This window comes from Pogonomyrmex barbatus, unplaced genomic scaffold (assembly GCF_055798465.1).
Source record: "Pogonomyrmex barbatus isolate J1 unplaced genomic scaffold, ASM5579846v1 scaffold1, whole genome shotgun sequence".
In the NCBI taxonomy this organism is placed as follows: Eukaryota; Metazoa; Arthropoda; class Insecta; order Hymenoptera; family Formicidae; genus Pogonomyrmex; species Pogonomyrmex barbatus.
The window spans coordinates 25,502,943-25,526,415 of record NW_028297098.1 but is presented as its reverse complement, the minus strand read 5'-3'; the positions used below and the strand labels follow the sequence as shown (position 1 = coordinate 25,526,415).

Below are 23,473 nucleotides of genomic sequence, written 5' to 3'. Positions count from 1 at the left end.
AGAATAAATCATGAGTCTTGCGGATATTATGCGTATTAAAGTTTTATTTGTACACGATAACTTACATATCTTGGGGATACCATCGTAGTAGTACCTTTGTCTTCCCATCCAATTCAACTCTTCTCGCTAAAACCTGGAAGAAAAATTTTATTAAAATAAATCTCTGGGAATTTTATAATGCTAACTGTGCAACATAATAATTTAACATGTAACTTACTTGACTAGTTAGTGCCATCGAGTTTCCTGGCGTTTCAGCTAGTCGCCCCTGCGTCCTCGATGTTGCTAGTTCCAATAGCCTGTGCTGGAGACCCTCCATCACTCCCGAATCAAAGTAATCAAAAAGTCTCGCTGTAAAAATATCGCAATATTAATAATGTTTCATCTTTTTTTTACATCAATCTACGTATAAAAAATGTTTCCAAAAAGAAAGAAAATTTTAATCAATATAGAATGACATACGCGATGAAATGATACTTACCAGACCAAGGTTGCCGCCTATATCTTAATTTCTTGCCATTCCTCCTAACGAGTTTACCGCCATTTTCACAACTACGTCTGCCGTTGTTACTGTTCGTTTCTGGCTGATTGAAGTGACCATTCACATGCCTTTCAAGGGCGGTCTGCAAACGAAAGCAGATTAGTTTCCCAACATTTCCTCAAGCTAGGAAGAGCTAATGACAGAGCTAATGACAAAAACGCGTTACCTGAGAGCTGAATCTGCAACCACAACCGTCGACGATGCATCGAAAAGGTTTGTTACCGCCATGAGACAGAACGTGTCTCTCCAGCCATCGTCGAGAACATGAAGTTCTACCTTGTACCTTGCATCCCTGCCAGTGACAGACGAAATTGTCGCTGCCGGTTTGCGTGTTAATGTGATCAGCCTGTAAAAAATGGCAATATAAATTACATATGAAAACTAGATTTTAAATATAAAAAAATCGGAATGATAATGAATTTTTGGAAAAGCAATCTTAAACAATAAATTTCATTTTTATTTTATGTCTATTTAAGTTAATTTATTATATTTAAGGTATATATTTATAAGGAATACAAAGTTGAAAAGTACGAGTAAAAGAATAAGATAAATTATGACTTGTTTTGAAAATAATAAACTGATATGCATTAAATTTTATATATTGCTAACATCAACAATGACGAGGTTTTTCAAAAAAAGAAATGCAAGGTTATTGATCGCTACGATATTTTCTGCCAGAGTTGGAGACTCAAAGATCTTTCTTCTGTACCTGTAAATGTTCTAAAAGACCTCCTACGGATTCGAAGCTGGCTTCGCACTTATCCCAACGGCAGATCCCGCTGTCAGTAGCCTGCGGTCTGTCCTTCTCGGGTGCTCGTGCCGGAAACCGGATGGTAGTGGGTGCTGAGAGAATAGGTGACGGTTTCGATTCGCTGCCACGGGAGTCCTCCTCGTCTACGTCATCCTCATCGACTGGCGCCGATTGGCCATCTTCATCCTTACTATCCACCTTCGACGGCGAAGACAACCTTGAGATGGGAGAGTCATGACCACCCTGCGATCTCAGCGCGCCCAAGATGCTCTCACAGCTGTTCGTCAAATTGTTGTTTTCGTTCACGTGTGGTTTCGTCAGGATAGCCTTGAAGTCTAGCGGTTCGCCCAGTAGCGATGACGCGACGGTGGCGGGCGGGGAGCTGCCCTTGGCCGAATTGATATTCGTATCCGAAGTTAGTCTGTTACAAAAATTTAAAAAAGCGGCCATTAATCAGAAAACCGCTTTTACTTACCACGATCCATTTTCTTTTTTCTTTTTTTTTTTTGAACTAGAAACATAATAATGTCACCTTTTTGGTGAATTAGACAAAATCCAAACTACACGGAAAGTCTTAAAAGACGTCCTTAGGACGCCTTCTGAAAAAGTCTAAAAGACGTCTTGAAGACGTCTTTTAGACACGCATGTCGTTTGGGAAATCTTCATATGCGTTAGCGAACGACTATACTAATTAGTTAAGCGTTTTTGCAAGACGTGCCGCAAATATGGAATCAAGTATCTATACCTAAGGGATGAGATCTTGGGTATGTTTTTCAGTTCGTTCGAGATTGGCAGACTTGGCAGCGGCTTCGGCAGCTTCTTATCTATCTTGCCATTGGTCCTTGGCACGATGACCAGCGGTACTTTTTTCGTAATCATCGACGACGTTGTTCTCAGTTCCCAGCGCTCATTGGTGATGGTATTGCGATTTGCGTTAGACGATACAGTGCCCAAGTATTTAGCGAGACCGCCCTTATTCCTCTGTACCGTTGGTGGCCTACGAAATTCTGACGAATTCTTTGCCACCAACACCATCTCGTTCGTTTTCTTTATCTGCCAATAGAAACGTGACACATCGGTATTATTTATTCAGGTATCTTACTAAAACATTAAAGGTCAAAAGTGTTGAAATAATAACTCATTTTTTCCGTAAGGAATTTCATAAAAAATCGTTCGACGAAGACGTCTTTCATTTCTTATGGAAAAAGTATTAAACTTCTTTGTAACTTCACTAATATTCATTAAATAATATAAGCCAATAATAGATATTATTTATACGGCGCAATCGACAGTTTCTGATAAACATTTTAATAACGTTAAAAAACCAATAAAGGCGCTAAAAGTATCTATTATTTGGGTCACGATAATAACAATACCGAAAGTCATCCAGACAGAAGGAATTCAACTCGTCTAATTATTGTAAGATGTTAGATTATAAAATACTCTGTAAAATCCCAAATTTTAAATTTACGAAAAGAATAGTTTTATTGACGTATCTAAAAATTTCCTCAGATACAGATCTGAAAAAAATTCTATTGAGTCATTAAACTAATTATGTAGAAGGTTCAAACTGGTTGCAAAAATTGCAGCATTTATTGCCGTAACTTAAATATTTCATAATTACAAAATTAAAATAGATATCTAGCAAGATAAAAAATCGTACTGCTGATCAATCGTATTACTTTTTTATTCAAAATCATGAAATGAAGGGTTCTGTTAAAGTATATAAAAATTTAATTGGACATAAATCTAAAACTAATTTGGTTGGATTATCGAAATAACAACGTAGAATTAGTTGATAAAAAAATCTAAAATTTTTGTTGTATTCTTGTCACATTTAAACATACTATTTGTGACGTTTAAACATTCTACATCTAATTAAATTTTCAGACAATCGAATAATTCGTTTCGCCTCTTGTTTTTCACAACTGTGATGCAAGCAGCAATTTGTTTTGCCGAATATAATAATTTTATTCTTGTAATATAAACGGATGACGAGATACATTTAGCGTTAAATGCGATGCAGCGTGAGTGCGAATTATCGAATACGTGCCACGTTAAATTAACGATCGATAGGATGAGAGCAGTTTCCGCGAATTAATATCATCTATTGGAAAAGGCCATTCTTTACACACGTGGATTTGTTAAAAAAGGCTAATTCAATATCCGATAAACGCCGATAAGGCGAGCCTGTATCTGAAGTGTTCGCGCGAAGCAAAACTGATCGATATCTTCAACACTTCCGTCACAATATTAATTTTAATCAATTAAGAAGCACTTTCTTCCGTCGCTTTACCTTAAGTCCAGCTGATTTCCACAAATCGCAAATCAGATATCGCTAACTGTATATTCTTACAACGGTTAATTTTATATATTCCTGTATATCTCGAATTAAAATTCTATCGAAGCTACGATTAGATAAGGAGCGGGCATCCTTTAGACTTTTACTTCAGGTGACATAAGTCGTAAAGCAAATATCGTATGATAAATAAATAAATGGGGATTCTTGCACACCGCGCAAAATCAATTTTGTATATTTTTACAGTCCTTAAATTAAAAATTTTACCAAAGTTTAAATCAAATGAAGAGCCATCTTCTATCGATTTCGAAAGCGAAATCCATGAAAAATCTCAGAATTTGATACAACTCTTACTGGACTGAACTGTACCGACCTGTTCAAACAAACTAACTACTGCAGGTCAAATCTCGAACTTCTCGAAACCTAACCAAACGTGACTCAAAGCGTACAGAATTTCTTTCGAATACAAAGAGATTGAAAGCTAGGTATCTATGGTAATTGAAAACTCATTTGTTATCCATTTCACATGACTTTTCCAGCTCTGATCAAGGGAAGACGAGGGGGAACGGCGGGGGGGGGGGGGGGGAGAGACTTATTTCTCTGTCCCATTACTTCGTCTAAAATACTCGTAGTCCTCTTGACACATTTATTACTTTTATTTTTCACCTCGTACCAACCTTCGGCTGTTGCGGCTTAATCTGAGTCTTAAAGTACTCCGTGATCTTGCCCTGGGATTCGTGGTGGTGCTGGCCGCCCGCGGTCTTTCCGTTCCCTTTGACCGCCCCCCTGGAGGTGGGATCGGCGGCGCCGGAGCGCGGAAGGGCGCCAGCCTCCGGCTCGCCCCTCAGCCTCTTGTACGCGGTGGTGGAGCAGGCGGTCGCCGCCAACGGCGGGGTCCAGGGCCACTGGGGCCTGGTGCCGAGCTGCGACGACGGCGCCAGCTTGGGCAGGGACGGCAGCGGACTGGCGGACGTGCCGCGTATCGCGGCTACCCCCTCGTCGCTGCTGGTGCTGCACGGCGAGCCCGGTTCCGTGATATCGCTGGTGCCGCTGCTGCTGCATTCCCCGCAAGACACCGCGACGCCACTGCAACACGTGAAGACGCGACAATGTAAGTAGATCGTAAGGGAAAAACCCTCGAGGGAGAAAATTCACCTTCGCGAAACGTCGAAGTTTTTTCCTTGAGCAGAAATTTGAAATTTCCACTTATCTTGCCGTCTATTAGCTCAGTGTTTAAAAATCAACGTTATATAGCATGATTATTAGATACTAGAGTAAGGTTTATTAAATTTTAATTAAGAGTTTAAGCAATGATATAAAAGTTTAAGGATATTTTAAGTGAATTTAAATTTATAGAATGTAAATTATTAAACTTTCAAATCAGATCATTATAAAATTATCAAATTTTCAGATCGTTTAAATAATATTTATTACAGAGACAAACATAGGGCAATTATAAGAGAAAGATTATATTTATATCTTATCTTTTTTTGTAAAAAAAAAAAAAAAGAATTTTATTTTCACATTGATTTTAATTATATATATTTTCAATCATATAGCACGTTTTCCCTAGTCGTATGTCTCAATACTGAAGATTATAATCTCTCTACGAGATATTCTCAAGATAATACAAAGGTATCTTTCAGTAAGAGATAACTTGATATAGAAATCATTCGTCTTTGTCTCCCACTAAATATCGAAAGTCTTCCATTGTAAACATAAAGATTGTTACTATAGTCTCACTCAATTTTTTTTTATATTTATTTAATGTACTTCCAAAGCTGCTAATCATCTGGAAAGCACGGTATTAATAACCAGTCTTTTGAAAATCCCATACATGTGGGACGAGGGTCGGGATCGAATCCGGAATCTAGCCGACTATATCTCACTCTTATGCTGAGCTACGCATTATTACACAATACCTAGATTATAAAACTCTGCCTTAGTAACACCGACAAAATATGTATTACATTTATATCACACTATATCTTTTAGAATCAAGAAATAACAAATTTCTTCGTTTAATAAATGTCATGGATCATCAATGGACAAAAATGTGAGAGATTTTTTTTTCTGGACAAGCCTCAGGAGCTAGAATTAATGCCTAGCGATATCAAAATATCTTTTATAACAAATCATTAAGATAATAAATATAAAAAGAACGATTTTGTTGAAATATCTGAAGATTGGTCAGATACAGATTTGAAGGCTAATTTGTCGTTGTAACAGAAAACTAGTTACTAACTAGTATGTAAGACATTTAAACATAATAATAATGTGGAAAAACTTTTTATTTTTTAGTAAATGCGTATTGTAAATTCGATAGCTTCTTTAGAGAAAACTGTTTTTGAAACTTCACACATTTTATATTTCAATTTTTTTTGAAATCAAATCAACTTTATTAAAAAAATGCGGAACTTTTTTTTAATTGTAGAAAACTACTATTATTGTTTTTAAAAATTGATAAACCTGCTTCAGATATATTTAGCAAAACCATACATAGTATACATGTATCTTTTAAATCTGCTGTCAGAAATTGAATATTCTCCGACCGTCGGCGGTTCGTAACAAGACGACGTTACATGATTTGTTACGGCGACGTAAATTCTTAATGCGATATCCCCACCTACTACACCGTACTTAAAACAGCGTAATGTCTCGCTTTTAAGTTCTCCACTCGAGAAGAAGGTTGTACAATATCTAACCGCTAATCATTACGCTGGCAGAAACTTCGCGTACACCCCCCGCCGCTCTGTTACAAAACGATGGCACAGTTTATCCGAATAGTCCACATCATTTCGCCACGCGCATCCTTCTTCCTTCTCCGGGGTCTCCAAGCGAGCAAAGTCCGGTGGTCGGTCGATTGCTCTCGGTCTACAAGTAAACAGCTTTCGTGGTGACCGCGAAACGCCACGAAGGGAATCGGTCGGAGACGACAAGAGGCGGCGGCAGCGGCCACGAGGAAATTGCAAGCTTACCGAGTAATGACGTTACACACCAACGCAAACCTAATTACAGGCCCAGACATTGGCAATCGGCCCGGCCGCCTCCCCTCGCTGTCGTTTGAGGGGGCTCTGGTATCAGCGGCTCGACGACCCGTTTTCGGCAATTTGCAGGCAAATCGAGAGATGCGGGAGGAAACACACGCGAGTGACGCAGAGCGACGCAAAGGTGTGTATTTTGGGAAATTTATTTCCGAATTTTGTAACGGCGGTTTAATTTAATTTAATTTTCACGGCGGATTATCACTGTTCTGTGTGCGTCCGAGAGTGAAAGTCAAAAATATTCTTGTTTTCTTGTATCACGCTAATAAATATTTTATTGTCATTTGTACGTGATTAGAGACAATGATAATTATATAGATTTATACCAACATAGAATTAACACTGATCTCACAAGTAAATTTTTAAATATTTTTTTATTTATTTCCGAAAAATCTTTTTCTTTAATTGAAAAAAGTCAATCTAAAATTAATGACAGATTTCTTCATGTTTTGACATTAAAAAGAAACCGACGTTAAAAAATTTAAGAAAAATCGTCCGACGTTTCCCAAGACTTGCCAGTTTAGCTTACATTTTACACTTTTTTCTTAGTTTTAGGATTAGGAAAAGGTAAGAAATAAATTAAACCGAGGTTAAAGAGTTAATCTACATTGGTAGAATGGGCATAAAAGCTTCTTTGATTTACATTAAATTTACGTTTGTCATATCGAATCCATTCGCCATTAGGCATGAGACAAAGATCAAACAGCCGGATTTACGACTAAATAGAACACAAAAACACGCGGTTTAATGCGTGCGCGAACAATGGCGCGTTTTATCCTGTAATTTTCCGCATTATTGTACCGCCTCCCGAAAAAGTGGGCTAAAAACTGTCGAGCACGCGTCTCCCACCTCGCATTCACGAATAGGCCACAGCTCCGCTGTGTCTCCGCGCAAAAAATCCGCGTTCGCGGCCGTTTCATCGCGCGTATCTGCGGCCGTAAATTATCCGGTCGGCTATAAAGTGGCCGAAAACGAGGAAAAAACGACGGATTCCCCGGCGCCGCGTTCTCTCGTGCGATCCGGATAAAGCCGGCCGATCGTCGATCTTCCTCTCCCGACTTTCCGCCTGGTGGATATTTCGGGCGGCGTCCGTCACGCCGCGAATCACGATGTCCCCGTCGAGAGAAAGAGACACTGACCTCTCCACGTAACGATAGCACGCGTTTTACGCAACGCGTAAGCGTAAGTCAGTTAGTTCTCGAGGCCTCCGCCCGCTGGCGGAGAGAGAAACGCAATGTCGTTTATCGACTCGTCTTTCATTCCTCGCCCATTGAATCACCCGTCCCGAATTTCAAGCTGTCCGCAACGAGTTCCGACTGCGCACTGTCCCCCGCGCATAAATTATTGTAAAAGAGGCTCTCTCTCTCTCTCTCTCTCTCTCTGACGTGTAATGCGTAAAATTAAAATTCTTAAAGAGGAAATGCTTATTTGATTTCAAAACAAATAACTGAATCAAAAAGCGTAAAAGCTAAAAGCGTAAAAGAGTGCCTTGGTGCTAAATATTGTTTATTATAATTACATTGAAGGTGTAAGATCGAAACGATGTCTGTACTTTTTAATATTTTATTCTTGATTATAAACAAAATTTAGTACTAAGACCTGAGTTAGCTTTTATGTTGTTTGGCTCAATTATGTGTTTTCTTAAAATTCTTATTTCGAAATACCTGGGGACAACTACATTCTCATTAATTGTTAATGGAATCTAAAGTTAATGATTTCTAAAGTACTCCAAATATAGGATAAGATAACAATTACAAATACATGTTTTGAAAAATGAAAATATCTTCCTTTCTGCTCTTTCTCTATCCATCGCTGGTGAAATATTATACGGAAAAAAGAGTTTTGCTAACAAATAATTTGGTCATACTAAAAATAATTTTGTTGAATCATTAAGATTATCATGTACACTTAAACATGATAATACTGCAAAAATTTGTAATCTATTAGCAAGCAATTTCAACGTCGTACATAAAAATTTAGAAGGTCCAACAAAATTATTTTAAACCAGATCTATATCTAGCGAAATTTTTTATTTGTTAACAAAAATATCCTTTCTCCATTTATGTGTGCATGTGTATATTTATATATTTATGTATATTATAAGACTTAATAAAAGAACTAAATAAAAATTTAAAGAATCTAAAAGAAAATCTAAAAGAATTTCATACATATGTAATTTTTCATTATGATTACTATTTCAGCGAATGAATATGAAAACAGAGCTTCGTCCACAAAACTTTCACGTAGGAAAAAATTTCAGTAACAAATAAAATACTAATGATGCATCTATCAAGAGAGAGTAATTTAAAAAAAAAAAAAAAACCAAATGACGAAATGAAACGAGACCTTAATAGGCCTCTGAAAAATACATTTTCCTAGTCATCTACGCGATTCTCCGTGGAAAAGCGTAACACCGCGTTCTTCCGGTACGAAGAACAATAACGACAATAAGCATAATCTCATTTTCAGACCGCTATAGCGATTGCGAGATGAACGTGTGCTGCGTGCGAAACTGATTTCACGCAGCCAGCCGCCTTTATCGCGGGCTCCTCTCGCATGCGCCGTGTGCGAAAAGAGAGACTGCCATCGGCGTTAATGCAGACGTTCATGCATTATACATCCCTAATTAATTGCATAACACACGCGCGCGCGCGCGCGATAATGACGGAAATAAATGATATTTACAGACGGCGTCGGCGGACGCGGGCGATTTTATCACGCGCGGCAGCAGCTTTCGCATAACTGACCTACGTCCATTTCGCCGGCCCTTGGCCACGGTCATGCGGGTGTACGCGCGCGCAACGAGACGAGGTAACATAGAATTTCGCCCTTTCCACTGAAAATCGCTGGGAAGGGACACGACAGCGGGTGGCTCGACACAAAACGTCAACCTGCCCGTCGCTCCTTGGACGCGGGGCCGTCGGGGTCCGATGTAACTCGACTTGGAAATTGAATGGACAGACGGACGGACACGTTTGGAGGACCGTTTGAAAATACTTTGAGGACCGTGAAGAATTCTTCTCCCTTTTGTCTCTCTTTTTCTCGCTGGCTTTCTAAGTTTCAACCTCTTTCATAAATATCAAGCGGAGCAGAAACTGTATTCACGTAGCGATTTCACGCCGTGATTTATTATCAAGATAGGCAGTAGCAAGAGATTTGCGTTTTTGAACTGAAACTGACTTAATTCGTATAATTTTATTAATATATTTTTAGATACACGGTTATCGATCCAAATAGAATAAGTGTAATTATAAAAGTCTTTCTTATCATGACGAAATGCAAGAAAAAGGAGAGATAATAAATAAATAAATCTTTGTAAAAAAAAAAGAAAAGGGTTTGTTCAGATTTTATCTATCGGTTTAACTTTTCTAATGGTTTTCGCTGTCGCTAAATTTGGCGAGATCGCCAATACTATCCTATCCTAACTTATACCCTTTACGACAGGCAGCAAAGAGGCTGCCGGAATAGAAGGCAACGGCCTCAAGCAAGATGTTTCGCCGCGCCGTACATAATTAGACTTCAACCGGTAATCGTCTCGAGGCTTTACATAATGTATTAGCGCCGCTCGATGTGTCCGGCGTGGCGTGGCGCGGCGCGGCGTGGCGCGGCGTGACGTGGCGTGGCCTCGCGTACGTGCGAGTTAGCGAATTAACGTGACTCGAGCTGCATAACGCCTGGAAAAAAAAAAAAAAAAAAAAAAAAAGCGGCGAACGCTCGGCGGCGAAAATAGTCACACGTGCGACCGGCGTCTTGTGTGTGCTCACGTGCGTGAGAAAGCTGCTGGAATCCGTGAAGTCACGGACGCGCGCGGGATGAATGAAGTGCAGTTCGAAATGCGGACGCATATCGGCACAGGTGACACATTTTGCAACGTAACGCAACGACGGCACGCGCGCGAGATATCGTTCCGATATTATCGCGGCCGTCAATCACACGATCAACCGGATACGAATAATCCTCGCATGTGATTTTGATTTATTATAATTATTATATAAATTTAATTCCGCTCGTCAACGTACGTGTCTGAATAGGTCTTTCTTGCGAATGTGAAAATATAATTGTTTAGGTGTGTAAAGTAATTCGGCGCGCTTTCTTTTATGAAATTCTTCAAATTTTATTCACGAATCAAATGTAATATGAAATAATATGAAAATATTTATTTATTAATATAGTCGTCATTATCTTCTATAACTTCGGTTTATATTTCAATCAACTGCTAAATTTCTATGCAAAAAAGATGACTTATTTATTTCACTGGGAATAAATAAATTGAAGATACCGAAGATACCAAATTAATTTACATATCTAATGTATTTATTTTATTTGAATCAATATATCTAGAGATATAAAAATAAAATTATATAAATTAAGCACATCAATTTTATAAAATGCAAAATCTTTTGCCAAAAAATTCATCGTTATCTCTCTTTTATAAATACAGAAAGTTTTATTATTAAATTTCTGGATATCCGTCAGAATTATACAGTAGAGAAAATTTTTGAGTTTGCATTATTTATCGTTCTGTTTTCTAATTATTCTTTTTCATTATTGTACATATTTATTTTTTGCATATTTACTTTTTTATTATTCTGCTTATTGCCTTCAAAATCCTAAGTTTTTGATGCTACAATTTGTGAACAATTATCGTCGGGAAGCAGCATTTTCTCAAGCAAGATAAATCTTCCCCTCGTTTTTATCCCTCCAAGAAAGAAATTCGTACGCGAACGCGTTGAAACTTGAGACTCATTCCGAGTCTGGATCCTTTTCGTATTGCTTTCGTCCTTCCTCCCTTTCTCAGTGACAATAGATCGCGAGACTTGGTCCAATATATATACGTCGCTGACCCTTGACACCCTCCTCCTGCCTGAACGGGCGAACAAAATCACCCTCGGGCGGAAGATGACTGATTGGCAGTCCCTCCGGATCGAATGCGACTTTCGCTACCCCGCTTCTTCTCCGGAAAGCTGCCCTTTCATCTCGCGGCCCTACGCGTCTTTTTCCGCGCACGGTTTAATGCGTGAGTGCAGGGGAAGGGCAAACGCGACATATAGGTTTTCATTTGAAAGAGAGAGGTCGTATAATGCCACAATAAAATCCTGCGGTAAAATCCCTTAGCCTTCGTACACAAAATGTCCCGATGTCACTAGCACTTAATTTAATGACAGCCTCTTTGTGCGACAGTTAGTTTTTTTCTTTTTCTATCCTTCGGGCATTCCTTCGATGCAGGCAAACCTCTACAATTGCGTGCGTGTACAATTTTTCCATAAGACGGAAGCAGTTCGTCTCTTCAATGAGACACTGAGAAACGCGGCGAAAATATAAATCCGAGATAAAAATTGAGGACTCGACCTGAAAACGACGGTGTCAACAATAGAAATGTTACGAAAGGCAGCGTTTTCAAATATGTATTTATGCGTGAAAAAGGTGTCTGGTATTTCTTTCGATGACTAACTCTTTCTTAATGAAATATTCTTTTTAAATGTCGCTAATATGTAAACGGCTCGTTTAATCTTGAAATCTCTTTACGTAGACATTATTCTAAATTGACTACAAAGAATCGAAAGGAGAGAAAGAGAAAGAGAGAGAAACAAAGTAAATTCTCACATGACACACTCGAGGAGAATCGTGCGGAGATGGTGGAAGAAAGAGACAGTAACTCGGAAGACACAGGAGACTCACTTTCGGCGAATAACCGTTACGTCGATCGCACACCACTCGCACGTAACACACATACACACACCTACACGCACACACGTATATCGTACAAATGATGAAAAGCAGTGGGCGTATACGCGGGGTGTCCCAGAAAAGTCGTATGTTTCCCCTAACTTACAGATCAAACAGAACGCTATCGAGGTTCACAATCAAACATCAAAGAAATCAGACTAAACCAAAAAAGATCAGAAAATGCCTTAATTAATTTTAGGTGAACTTTGATGTTTTATTTTTTGTGTTAAACCTATTATTCACGGTTTTAGTATGTCTTTATTCTGTTACTGTTTATGAAAGTTTCGCTCATTCATGGACAAAAAAAAAAACATTTTTACTGAAATATTTAAAAATTTAACAGAGATTTTACAGATTTGAGAAAGTAATTCGAGTCATCAAACTAATTATGTAAAAAAAGTATAAAAAATTTTTACAGTATTATTGTCATGCTTAAGCATTCCACGTAATAATTTTGATGGCTTCAAATCAAATTATTTTTAGATTCATATCTGGCCAAATTTTCAGGTAATTCTTTTCGTGAGCATATAATCATATTATGTCTAAGTCGCATATCTCGCAGACGCAAGACGTGATCAGATTTGAAAATAATTTTCTTAAATCTCAGAACTAATTATTTAGGATGTTCAAAATGATTCAAAGCATGGTGCAGAATATTAAAAATTTTGACAATATTATCATTATGTTTAAGCATCTTATATGATAATTTTAATGACCCAATAAAATTTATATTTTTAAATCTATATCTGGTCAAATTTTTAAATACTTCAGTAGAAAATTCTGTTTTTTTTTCTAGCAAGAACGCTTGTTTCGTAGATCCGTGTATTTGCGGATCACCCCGTGTACATTCGTGGTCGTTGTACATCATAGGAGGCTGCAACGGACTCTCGAAGTACGCGAGCCTGTTAACTTGTTATAACGGATGGAGACACATTTCTTAGAAGAAGTCTACGTGCCCACGCGATTTCGCGTGTCCTCTTCTCTCACGGATGTGTCCACGGTGCATAAAGGTTTCGAGAAGCCGAAGTGTTAATCTTCGCGATCCGTTTATAGAACCGTCCGCGGCCCAATTTCTCGATTTCGATCCGATTAAAGTCGAGTCGGAATATAATTCGGCTTCGATTTAACGTAATCGCGAGATCTCGGGTCTCGCGGCCTGATTTGCCGCTAATCAAATTCGCGTCGCCGCGATTCGGCCAGTTTTATTCCGGTCGCCGCGTCACGGGCGATGGAGCGTGAAGCTAAAAACGCCTCGGGGAATTGCGAACGCGCCGTTGCACTTTCGGGACTTCCTGTTCCCTCCGCGACTACATCCGCGCCGCTCGCAATTTCCATCGCGGAATCCGGGACTCGGATCCCGGCGCGATCGCGATTCTATTTCGCGGGCCCTCGTGTCGGAATTTCATGACGTGGGTGGAGTTTCCGTAGTTTCACGAGTGAACCGAGAGAAATCATCGCGTGATCGGACGCCATTAAGATCCGATTTGAATATCCCTGGAAGGGGGGCGCACGGGGGTGTCGAAATGACCTCGAGAAGATTCTCGTTTAAACGTTTAATCGCCGTGCCTATTATCGATTCCTCTTTTTCCTTCGTTTATCCTCTTTATTGCTTTCTTTCCGCCGCCTCCTACCTTCGGGACCACGGGAAGAGCATTGATATTTATTTCTCTTCTCCCTTCGCTTTTCTCCTCGCGTAGAATTCAGATCGCGGAATTGGCTATGCTTACGCGAACGAGATTTCCCAGTCATTTGCCAGATTGATTGCTCCTATAGAGAGTTATTAATCAATACCACTCGCGCGTTTTTTTTCTATCCACGGGGCATTCACGAAGAACCGAACGGAGCAAGCCGAGGAGAGAGAAATTGCATCGTGCAAAGTTTAAATTAAGAGAATGTTTTATGCGTACGTTATGAAAGTACTGGGTGCATTACGCAAGGCCGTTTATGAAGGAATTTTTGCAGCGAGCGCCACGACTGCATTAAATAATTACGCAACGTTATTTATACGCACGCATCGTGAGATATTTGAGGTTTAGCCTTTCTTGTACTCTCGTTGAATAGAAAAAAAAAAACGCAAATCGCCGCACTCGCTGGAGCGTTGCACGCGTCGCACTTGGCGACTCGTCATATTTACACGAGGCTCAACGAGAGTCGAGCATAACGAATCTTCATGGCAAACGTTATGTTTGCCGCGATGACGGTCGTGCCGTTGTCACGACATAAAGTGAAGTCTCGCAAAGGCTGTAATCGCCACAATTTCGCGCAGGGGAGGCTCTCCCACGATAGGCTCGCAAATTACTCGCGCGAACAGTTACTACTTCATAAAACGCGATCCCGATACTTTGGAACGTAAGTCGTAAATATTTCAGGAGCACTGGACGCGTGTGCACGACGCACGCACGGAGGAGGAAAAGATTGCCAGCGTCAATTCGCACGTGCGCGCACGCGCGCGCGCACGCGTGTGTGTGTGTGTGTGTGTAAAGTACAACAAAAAGGCCGAGAAAGTTGTACAATCGTTGCGCAGACGTGCCGTAGACGTGTGAAAAATGCGAGAAACGCGATGGCCTCGCGGTGGAAAGGAAAGACGCACGAAGGGTGACAAAATAATACATTTGGAAGAGAAGGGAAAAATTCTGGGATAGAAACTTAAACAAATCTTACTTTTCAAATGATTCGACTCATACTTGAACACTGCGTTTATGATTCTTATTTTCTTCTGATCACTGATTATTAAAAATATGTTTATAAAAATAATGCATCTGTAAAAGAAAAATAGAAATTTTGACATAGAAACTTGAAAAAAGATTTACTAAATAATTCGATTCGTTAGTTGTAATTGAATGTTGTATTTATAATTCTTAACTTTCTTCATGATCGTAGGTTATTAAAAAAAGATTTGTAAACATAATATTTGACAAGGAAAAATAGAAATTCTGAGATAGAAACTTAAAAAAGGCTTACTTTTTAAACAATTCGATTCATTAATCTTAATTGAATATTGCTATAATCTTTTTCGTAATCGTTTAATAAAAATAATGCATTCGAAAAAAAAAAAAAGAATTCCGAGATAGAAGCTTAAATAAACGGAATTTTTATAAGTAATTCAATTTGTTGGTCGTAAATTACATATTACATTCATGATTCTTTGTTAGATTTATACGATCGCTAATTTACTAGAAAGATACTTATATTTATCACGAGTAATGAATGCTAGAAAAATAATTAAGAGTCGCAAAGAAGCGAATATAGATAACGCGATATCGACTGTACGTATTATAAACTATAAATATTTATATCGCACCGTGTGCATCTTTGCCATATATTCTAAATATACATTATATGTATGGCAGGCTGAATGCGGCAGTCGATCGCGGCTTGCATACTCGATTTCGTGTAAAAAAGCGACATATGCAAAGGGGATATTTTAAGAATATACGTGCGCCACGATTAAGCATTCATCGCGTTAATTATACTTCGACTATCTACGTTATTTATAATTTAGTTGTGTTTTTTCGCGCTGTGCGATATAACACTTTTACCGGGTAAAGAAAGAGAAAAAAATACACACAGGTGCGCTCGTCGAGAGAAAACGACGAAAATCTACCCCTTTCGTTGAAGGTTGAAGTAGAAGTTATTCTCGCTTCCCCTCGGGAAAAAAAGAAGAATAACTTCGTTCGCTTGAAAATTGACCTCGCTGTCTCGGAGCTTCCCTCGAGCTTTCGTGAAACATACTGTCCATAATTAATGCCACGCGAACGCATAATGTAGTGGCGTTTACCGAAGTGAAATTACCCCTGTCGTTGCAAAGTAAAAATTTGCAATAAAAATTTGCGTCCCACTTCGATCGGCGCACAAAATTTCTTTGAATCCCGTATTGTTTATTTAAATAAATTTATTCATATTTTAGAGATTTTAAGAAAATTATGGAAACAAGAATCATTTCAATTTCGTTTATATTACTTCGTTAATTATACTAAGTGAAATTACTCTTGTTGCACAAATTGGCGGTTTACGTCCAAAAATATGTCTTCAGTACGTAATACTTCTTTGCGTTCTGCATTGCAAATAAGATATTTAATAAAGATATTTATTGTAAGATATTTATTTATATTAAAAAGTGAGTAAAATTATTCTTTTTTGCAGAATGAAAATTTACTTAGAAAGATATCTTTATTTCAATCTTTACTTAGCAATACTTTTGTGTATTATATATTTAACTAATTGTAAAATATTTAAATGTGAAAAATTATTTCGATTTAAGAGAATGAGGTTTTCCTATATTTTAGACGAATTAGAAATTAATAAAAAAAAAAACGAGTATTGTTTCAGTCGCGTTTATGTTGCTTTATACTAGGAAGTAAGCGCACATCCGGTGGGCGTTGAATGAAGTAACGCATCGCGTATCACTGGCAGACAGACGACTATCGGATTCTGGAATCAATCCAGCGTCGAAGCGTGCCCATTGGTGAAAAATCCAGCTGCAGGGCCATTTTGTCGAGTACTATCTTACTTCGTTCGAGGCATTTGTCGTTTCATATGCTATACGTTCGTTTATTTTCCTCCGATTCGGCTTAATCTCCCTTCTTCCGTTATCCTTCTGGTCGATCTCTCTTATGGCCTGCCAAATCCTGCAGTGCGCTTCGGTACGACATACTAACCTTGTCTCAAACTCGAAGCACTGACTCGAAGAAAGAAGGAGGAAGACGAGAGGCACAAGAACAGAATGTGGGAGAAAGGTGTCTCTTTTTCCCTCTCAGTTTCGTTGCACCGAAGTAGTCGGACCTCTCCGCCTCCCTTCGAGCCTCACTTCTCATCGTCGTCACTTCGAAACTTCGGCGCAAGTTCATTATTGAAGAGAAACCTTGCCGGCGGCTTGCACTTGGCCGTTTTGCCATGGCCGAGTAAAGGAAAAAGATAAAAAGCGCTTTGTTTGCGTATTTGTGTGTACGACGACAACTTGTAAACATGACTTTAAAGTGTAGAAAAACAATTCATGCGTGCAATATTTTATAGTTCGGAACCTCCTCGACCTATCGACAAAATTTTCATTCAGCTTATCATCTCTGAATTGAAAAAAAATTTGAAAAAAAAAAAAATGATCGAAAGTTACAGTCTATTACAGTTCCTGTAATTCCATAATTTCTAATTAACCTAAAATATGTAAAAAGTTTGTCTTCTTGGTAATATGCATCTACGAAAATATCTGCTGGTAGAAATATGATATAAACTTTTTATCACAAGTGCAATTAAGATCTATATTATACCCGCTTCACGCGTATGAGCTGTCTATACTTCAAATTTGCATACTTGCATTATGCAATATTATTACGCTAACATATACCGCCGTGATGAATAAATAATTAAAAAACAAATAACTGGTCTACGACGTAGTAAAGATAAACATCAAAATAATTAATTCCGGATGCGGGCGCGGCAATTATGACATCAATGCTTTTGTATCATATTGTATCATATGTGCGTGTGTTCGTATGTGTATGCGCGCGCGCGTATACAGCTGTTCATAATGTTCCATATGGGATTCGCGGAAAAGAATCCTAACTGGATTACACGAGATAACATTTGACGTGTAATTTCGTTAACAATTTCGAGGAAGATAAAACGTGAGCACCGAGGCATGTCGTTCTTTGCGACCTGCACGCATTTCGAATTCGAAATTACGCCGAGGTCGGGACCCGGAAGATCGTAGATATTAGTCCCCGAGAGATCCTGAACACCGAATGCCAATCCCGTCTGGCTGTTCTCGAAAGAAGAGTCCGAAACCACGGGTATTCACCGCAAGAAATGGTATTATTTTTCATACAAAAAAAAAAAAAAAAAAAAAGAGAAAACAAAAGAGGAGAAAAGAGGAGAAAAGAGAAATCCAGATGACACGCATTTGTAAGAGTCGCACGGAAAAAATTAAATTATGAGAATGCAAATGCTGTCGTGCCGTCGGCTTAACGAAAGCTCTTAAACTAAAGAAAAACCAATAACTTTGTGATAATAATATTTCTAAATAATTTTTAAGATCTTCGACCTAGGAAAATTATATAATAATTTATTTATAACACAAGATTTCTATCGTGTTCTATCACTTCAATTACTTCTATACTTCCTCTGTCATTTTTATAATTTCTTCTCTCTCTCTCTCTCTCTCTCTCTCTCTCTCTCTCTCTCTCTCTTTCATACAAACACAATTAAATATATTGTAACATGAAATATTTATTATGCATGCCATTTCCGGTCGACTTTGGATGTGACTTTTGAATTTCAATTAGAAATTTAATTATTGAAATATTTATCATAACTTTCTTTCTTAAGAGAGATGTAATGCGTCGTAAAGTCATTATATTACAGCCAATGGCCGTGACGTTTTATTACTTTAGGAACAGTATTTGACAATTTGGAAATTCACCACGTGCAACCAAGTGCAAGGCGTGTTCGCCCATTCTTCTCGAAAATACAGCAAAATTCGAAGGAAGCTGCTGGGAAAAAAGCTAAGGCCCTTCTTGAAGCTAATGTTGGTGGAAACAGAAAAAGGTCGAGCCAGGCAGGGACAGCTGCTCTCTCTTAAGAGCGAAACGGCAGAGCCCGGCCAAAGGAGGGGGTGGCTTTATTGGTTTAGGGTAGCTGAAAAAGCCGCGGCGTGGCAGCATTTCGATTTCTCACCGGTTCAGGCAACGTGGTACAAAATTGTAAGCCGGTAGGTAGACGACGACTCGTCGGACCATTATGATCGATACGACAGCAAATGCGTGTTTTATTGTGATAAAAATAATAAGAGCTAAAAGCCTTTCGTCAACTTTATATTAGAGCTGATTTTACTTGAATCTTAGAGTTATCATCATCCTCCTCTTTCACACTTTTCCGTTTATTTCTATAATGAAATCCTTTATTAGTACACACGAGGTGAACGTGAAGCAGGGCAAATCAATATCTTAGCGTACATCAATTTTAGCAAAAAGATATTTAAATTTTCAACACTTTCGTAAAATATTTCTCTCTAGAATTAATCTTTTGATAGAAATCCAATTAAAATACATGTCACATATGTTTAGAGACGTAAATAAATTTAGCGGATCACCCGAACACTGGGTAAATATAGAGGAATGTATTTCGATATGAAATTCCAATTCGTATTCGCGCACGTATGAAATACGAAAACGCTTACTTTTGCACCATGCCACAGACGGTTCGAAGGAGACGAGTTCTTCGGCTTTGTACACCCTTTATAACGTGCAATCGATCGATGAAATAGCTTGCGACGACCTTTCGAAACGGCTCACCCTTCTCGGAAACAGCTGGCTCCCGTCATCCATCAGCGTGGGGCGGAAAGCGCGGAAAAGCTCGCGGGAGAAACGATATTCGGGGACCTCGGAATTTCACGTGCGTCGTAAACGATCGTCGTGGCTTCCCAAATGGAGAACTCCTCGAGACTCGAAATTCCTGTCTCGGCATCAAGCGAGTCATTCCCGGGACTTCGACCGACGGCGCACACCCAGAAGTCTTTCTCGGCACTTTCGGCACTTTTCACAATCGTCACACCGCGAACCGCGAATGATCACTCTCCGGAATTAGCGAGCCTCGCGATCGCACGCGTGCGTTAACGGCCACCAAAATCGCTTCACGGCGTTTCACGCGGAATTAGCTTACGGCGGGAGGACGAGTCGCGTGCTTATGGCGATATTCCGTGCACTAAGCGCCTCGGCACAATTCATTTATGCGTATACGCTAACTTTCCAGGAAACTGCACGGCGCGTGCAATATAAACGTGGTTCGCCGCTACGATCGGAGCGTGTTCGAACGCTATACGAGGGCCGGGTGTAAAGGGAGGGAGAGAACGAGAATTCGTAGACTCGCGCATGGTGTGCTATATCTATCCCGGCACGGAGGAGACTGGAATGGAAACCGAATTGTAGGGGTACCTACACGATGCATACATGTTGGGGTGAGTGAGTGAGTGAGCGAAAGAGAGAGAGAGAGAGAGAGAGAGAGAGAGAGAGAGAGAACGCATGAGGGGACGAAAGAGAGAAAGCGTTGGGTTTAGGTACGAGGAGAGGAGGGGGAAAGGGAGCTATTCGACAGGGATGGCGATGACCGGAGGGTCGGTTTATCCTGCCGGAGATCCCATAGGATGGGATGGCTCCCTTCCCCGTCTCTCTGCCACTTCGTCGCGTCACGTCGCAGTCCTGTTCGCGTTGAGTCACTGTGTATGCACGCGCGCACGGCTCAGGTAGAGGAGTGCACGCGTGCGACGGGGGAACGAACTCGTCTCCCAACCTCGGCCTCATTGAAAATGTGGGGTTCGGGTGCAAGAATGCGCGCGCCTTGTGCACGTGGGCCCCGTTCACTTATGCGAGAACGCCGCGGTCGGTGATAATCCCTAAAGTTGACACGATCCCGAACGAGGAATTAATTTCGCGTCGCGACTTTGAACACGCATTTTTTTTTTTTTCGAAATACATCGGAATACTAAAGACATCGATATGATAATTTATGATAATCAGTCACTTGGAACAAAGGATGTCAATCGTATGTTTTGCACACAGTGCACGAAACGTGGAAATTAAAATTAGATTTTTTAAATGCTAAATTAGACGTTGATTAGCTGCATCGTTTACAGCCATATATGAATTAAGTAAGAAATAATACTTCGAATAAAGATTTTAAAATTATTAAGAAATAAATATTTTTACTTAATCACCCCAATTTGTAACGCCGATAAATTTCACGCTTGGCTTTTTAAGAAACTCTGAAGAATAAGATGAGACAGATGTTTATAAGTATTACTTTAAAGGTTGATATACATAAATAATGCAATTAGGCAAAAGGAAAAGGAGAAGCCTGAAAAAAATAAGGAAGCGATAAGAGAGACAAGGGAAAGCTCTTAATGAAGACAGAAGTAAACGGAAAAAGAGACGGAATGAAAACAGACGGGAAATTGGCGGAAATGAACAAGCAAGTAGAGGAGAAAAAAAAAGCAGGAGATTAATTTTCCTTAAGTTTCCATGGAAATGCGATTAAATAATGACGGTCCGTTAGGACGAGAATAAATCCGCGCGTGCGGATAAGGCGCATCGGGCGCATTCAATTCGGAGTTGGCACGCTTTGCGGAAGTACCCCGACTCGGAGACGAAGTAGGTACATGGTATCGTTGTACGTAGCTTGTAACAAGTGACATATTGCCACACGTACACACAGGCACGCGTACACGCACGGCACACGCACGTGCACGGATCGTCGAACGTAACGTTTACGCTACGTGACGTAACGCAAGGGCGTTTCCGTCCTGTTACGGCCACTTCCGCTTCTAGACGACCGCTCGCCCTTTCCTCACCTTTTTTTCCTATAATTATCGCTCGCTCTCTCACGCTCCTTCGGAAATTGCGATGCCAAGGTATGGGTCAATTAATGACGAAGGGGAAGGAAGAGGAGGAGAGAGAAAAAGGTAGTTCGAGCACGTGATCGAGCGATGTAATTGTCGGGCAAGATTTATACTCGGTAAATATCCATCCTCGCTCGGCAATCTTTTTCCCGATCGCAGGAGTATCACGGAAAGCGAGAACATTTTGCGAGCATCAAACTTGTAGAATATTATTATTCTCTCTGATAAAGCACTGTCATTAAAATAGTGCACTGCACAAAAAAATTAGCTTGAAAGACTATATATTCTTACATATAAGCAAGAATATTATATTCTTAGAAAAATCTTAGTATGCAAATATAAATATTCTCATATGCAAGCAAGAACATTGTAATCTTCAAAATTTTTAATCTTGAATTAAATAATGCTTGCGTCAATAAAAATTTGATCATATCAAAACTAAAGTTTTTAAGTATAATATTCTTGCTTATATATTATGTAAGAATATTTTTCTTGATTTAAGATTAATCTTTTTCTGTGTAATATGATAATAAATTAATAAAATGTCAACGTATAATTTCAATATCCTATGCGTTTTCTTCTTTTTATATTTATTACAGCGTAAACTCCACTTTCATATTACAGTTCTTTTTTCCTCATGCAGCACACGATGATAATGTGAACAAAGTAGGCGAGGTGCTGAGAGCGACACGTAAGGCGACAGAAAGAAAGAAAAAGAAAAGGGAAGCGACGGGAGCGTCTTGCGGGACGACAACGGAGAGGAATCGCGCGCGGACAGACGTAACGAGACAGGAAATCACACCGATGGTAACAGGAGATGCCACGAAAGCGACATAAAGTGACACGCGAGACATGCGAAGTATCGCGAAGTGGCACAGCATTGATACTAAACAATGCGTGACGTGATGCGCGACGTAGGAATAACACGGGAGAGGCGAGGCGATGCAGCAAGGATAGCAAATGACACAAAATATCGCGGTGCAGTAGCGTGAGTGACATGAGAGCGACGCGAGATGATACGACGATGACACAAAGCGCGGCTTGTTTTACAGCGTGCGTGATAGTTGCGGAGTGCAAGCTGATTAAAAAAAAAAAATGAAATTATAACTATGTTAGTTTCACGTACATAATTATGAGAATTATTATATTAGCCTCCATGAGCTGCCAACTCTACGATAACAAAAAGATGTAAGAATTAGTCTAATGGTAAATAAATTGAGAAATTTGTTCGATAAATTAAACTTTTCTCACTCAATCAGAAATTGTTTCTTTAAAAGGGAAAAAAATAGATAAATATAGCAAAATAATATTTTTACATCTTTTTACTTTTTGGCTTATTACAATATAGTATAGTGATAAATGTATTGTAGATCAAGTTATATTTGGTATGGTTTTAGTGTTGTCCCCTCACTAACGTACATTTTTTAAATTTGAACGCACAGATTATTTGTAACATATCGTAAATAAATGAGCATTTGTCCTCTTTTATATATGCACTACCAGAAATTGAAATAGTAACATCAGGAAAACCATTTTAGAATCAACATTTATAGATAGTTGAACAAATAATTAAGATTTCAAAAGATTTATTGCATAATTTATTAAACAATATTAAATTTTATAGCCACTATGTGCTCGAATTCTTGTGAAGTATGCAAAATCGGTACTGGAGAGGATGCAATAAAGCTCGTGCTTTAATCAATTAAACGCTCTTGTTTTTAAACCAATG

General features: G+C 39.2%; 1 protein-coding gene across 1 annotated transcript in view; it reads right to left on the bottom strand.

The window, feature by feature from the left end:
* The window catches only part of jing (AE binding protein 2 jing), a 97,387-nt gene that overhangs the window by 7,742 nt on the left and 66,172 nt on the right, over window positions 1-23,473 (bottom strand). Inside the window, exons 2-8 of the mRNA XM_089071282.1 lie at window positions 4,266-4,674; window positions 2,035-2,342; window positions 1,248-1,710; window positions 705-884; window positions 479-620; window positions 218-348; window positions 66-133 (exon numbers count right to left, since the gene is read on the bottom strand). Of these exons, the coding sequence (XP_088927408.1) occupies window positions 66-133; window positions 218-348; window positions 479-620; window positions 705-884; window positions 1,248-1,710; window positions 2,035-2,342; window positions 4,266-4,674 (1,701 nt within the window). The remainder of the gene's footprint in view (window positions 1-65; window positions 134-217; window positions 349-478; window positions 621-704; window positions 885-1,247; window positions 1,711-2,034; window positions 2,343-4,265; window positions 4,675-23,473) is intronic.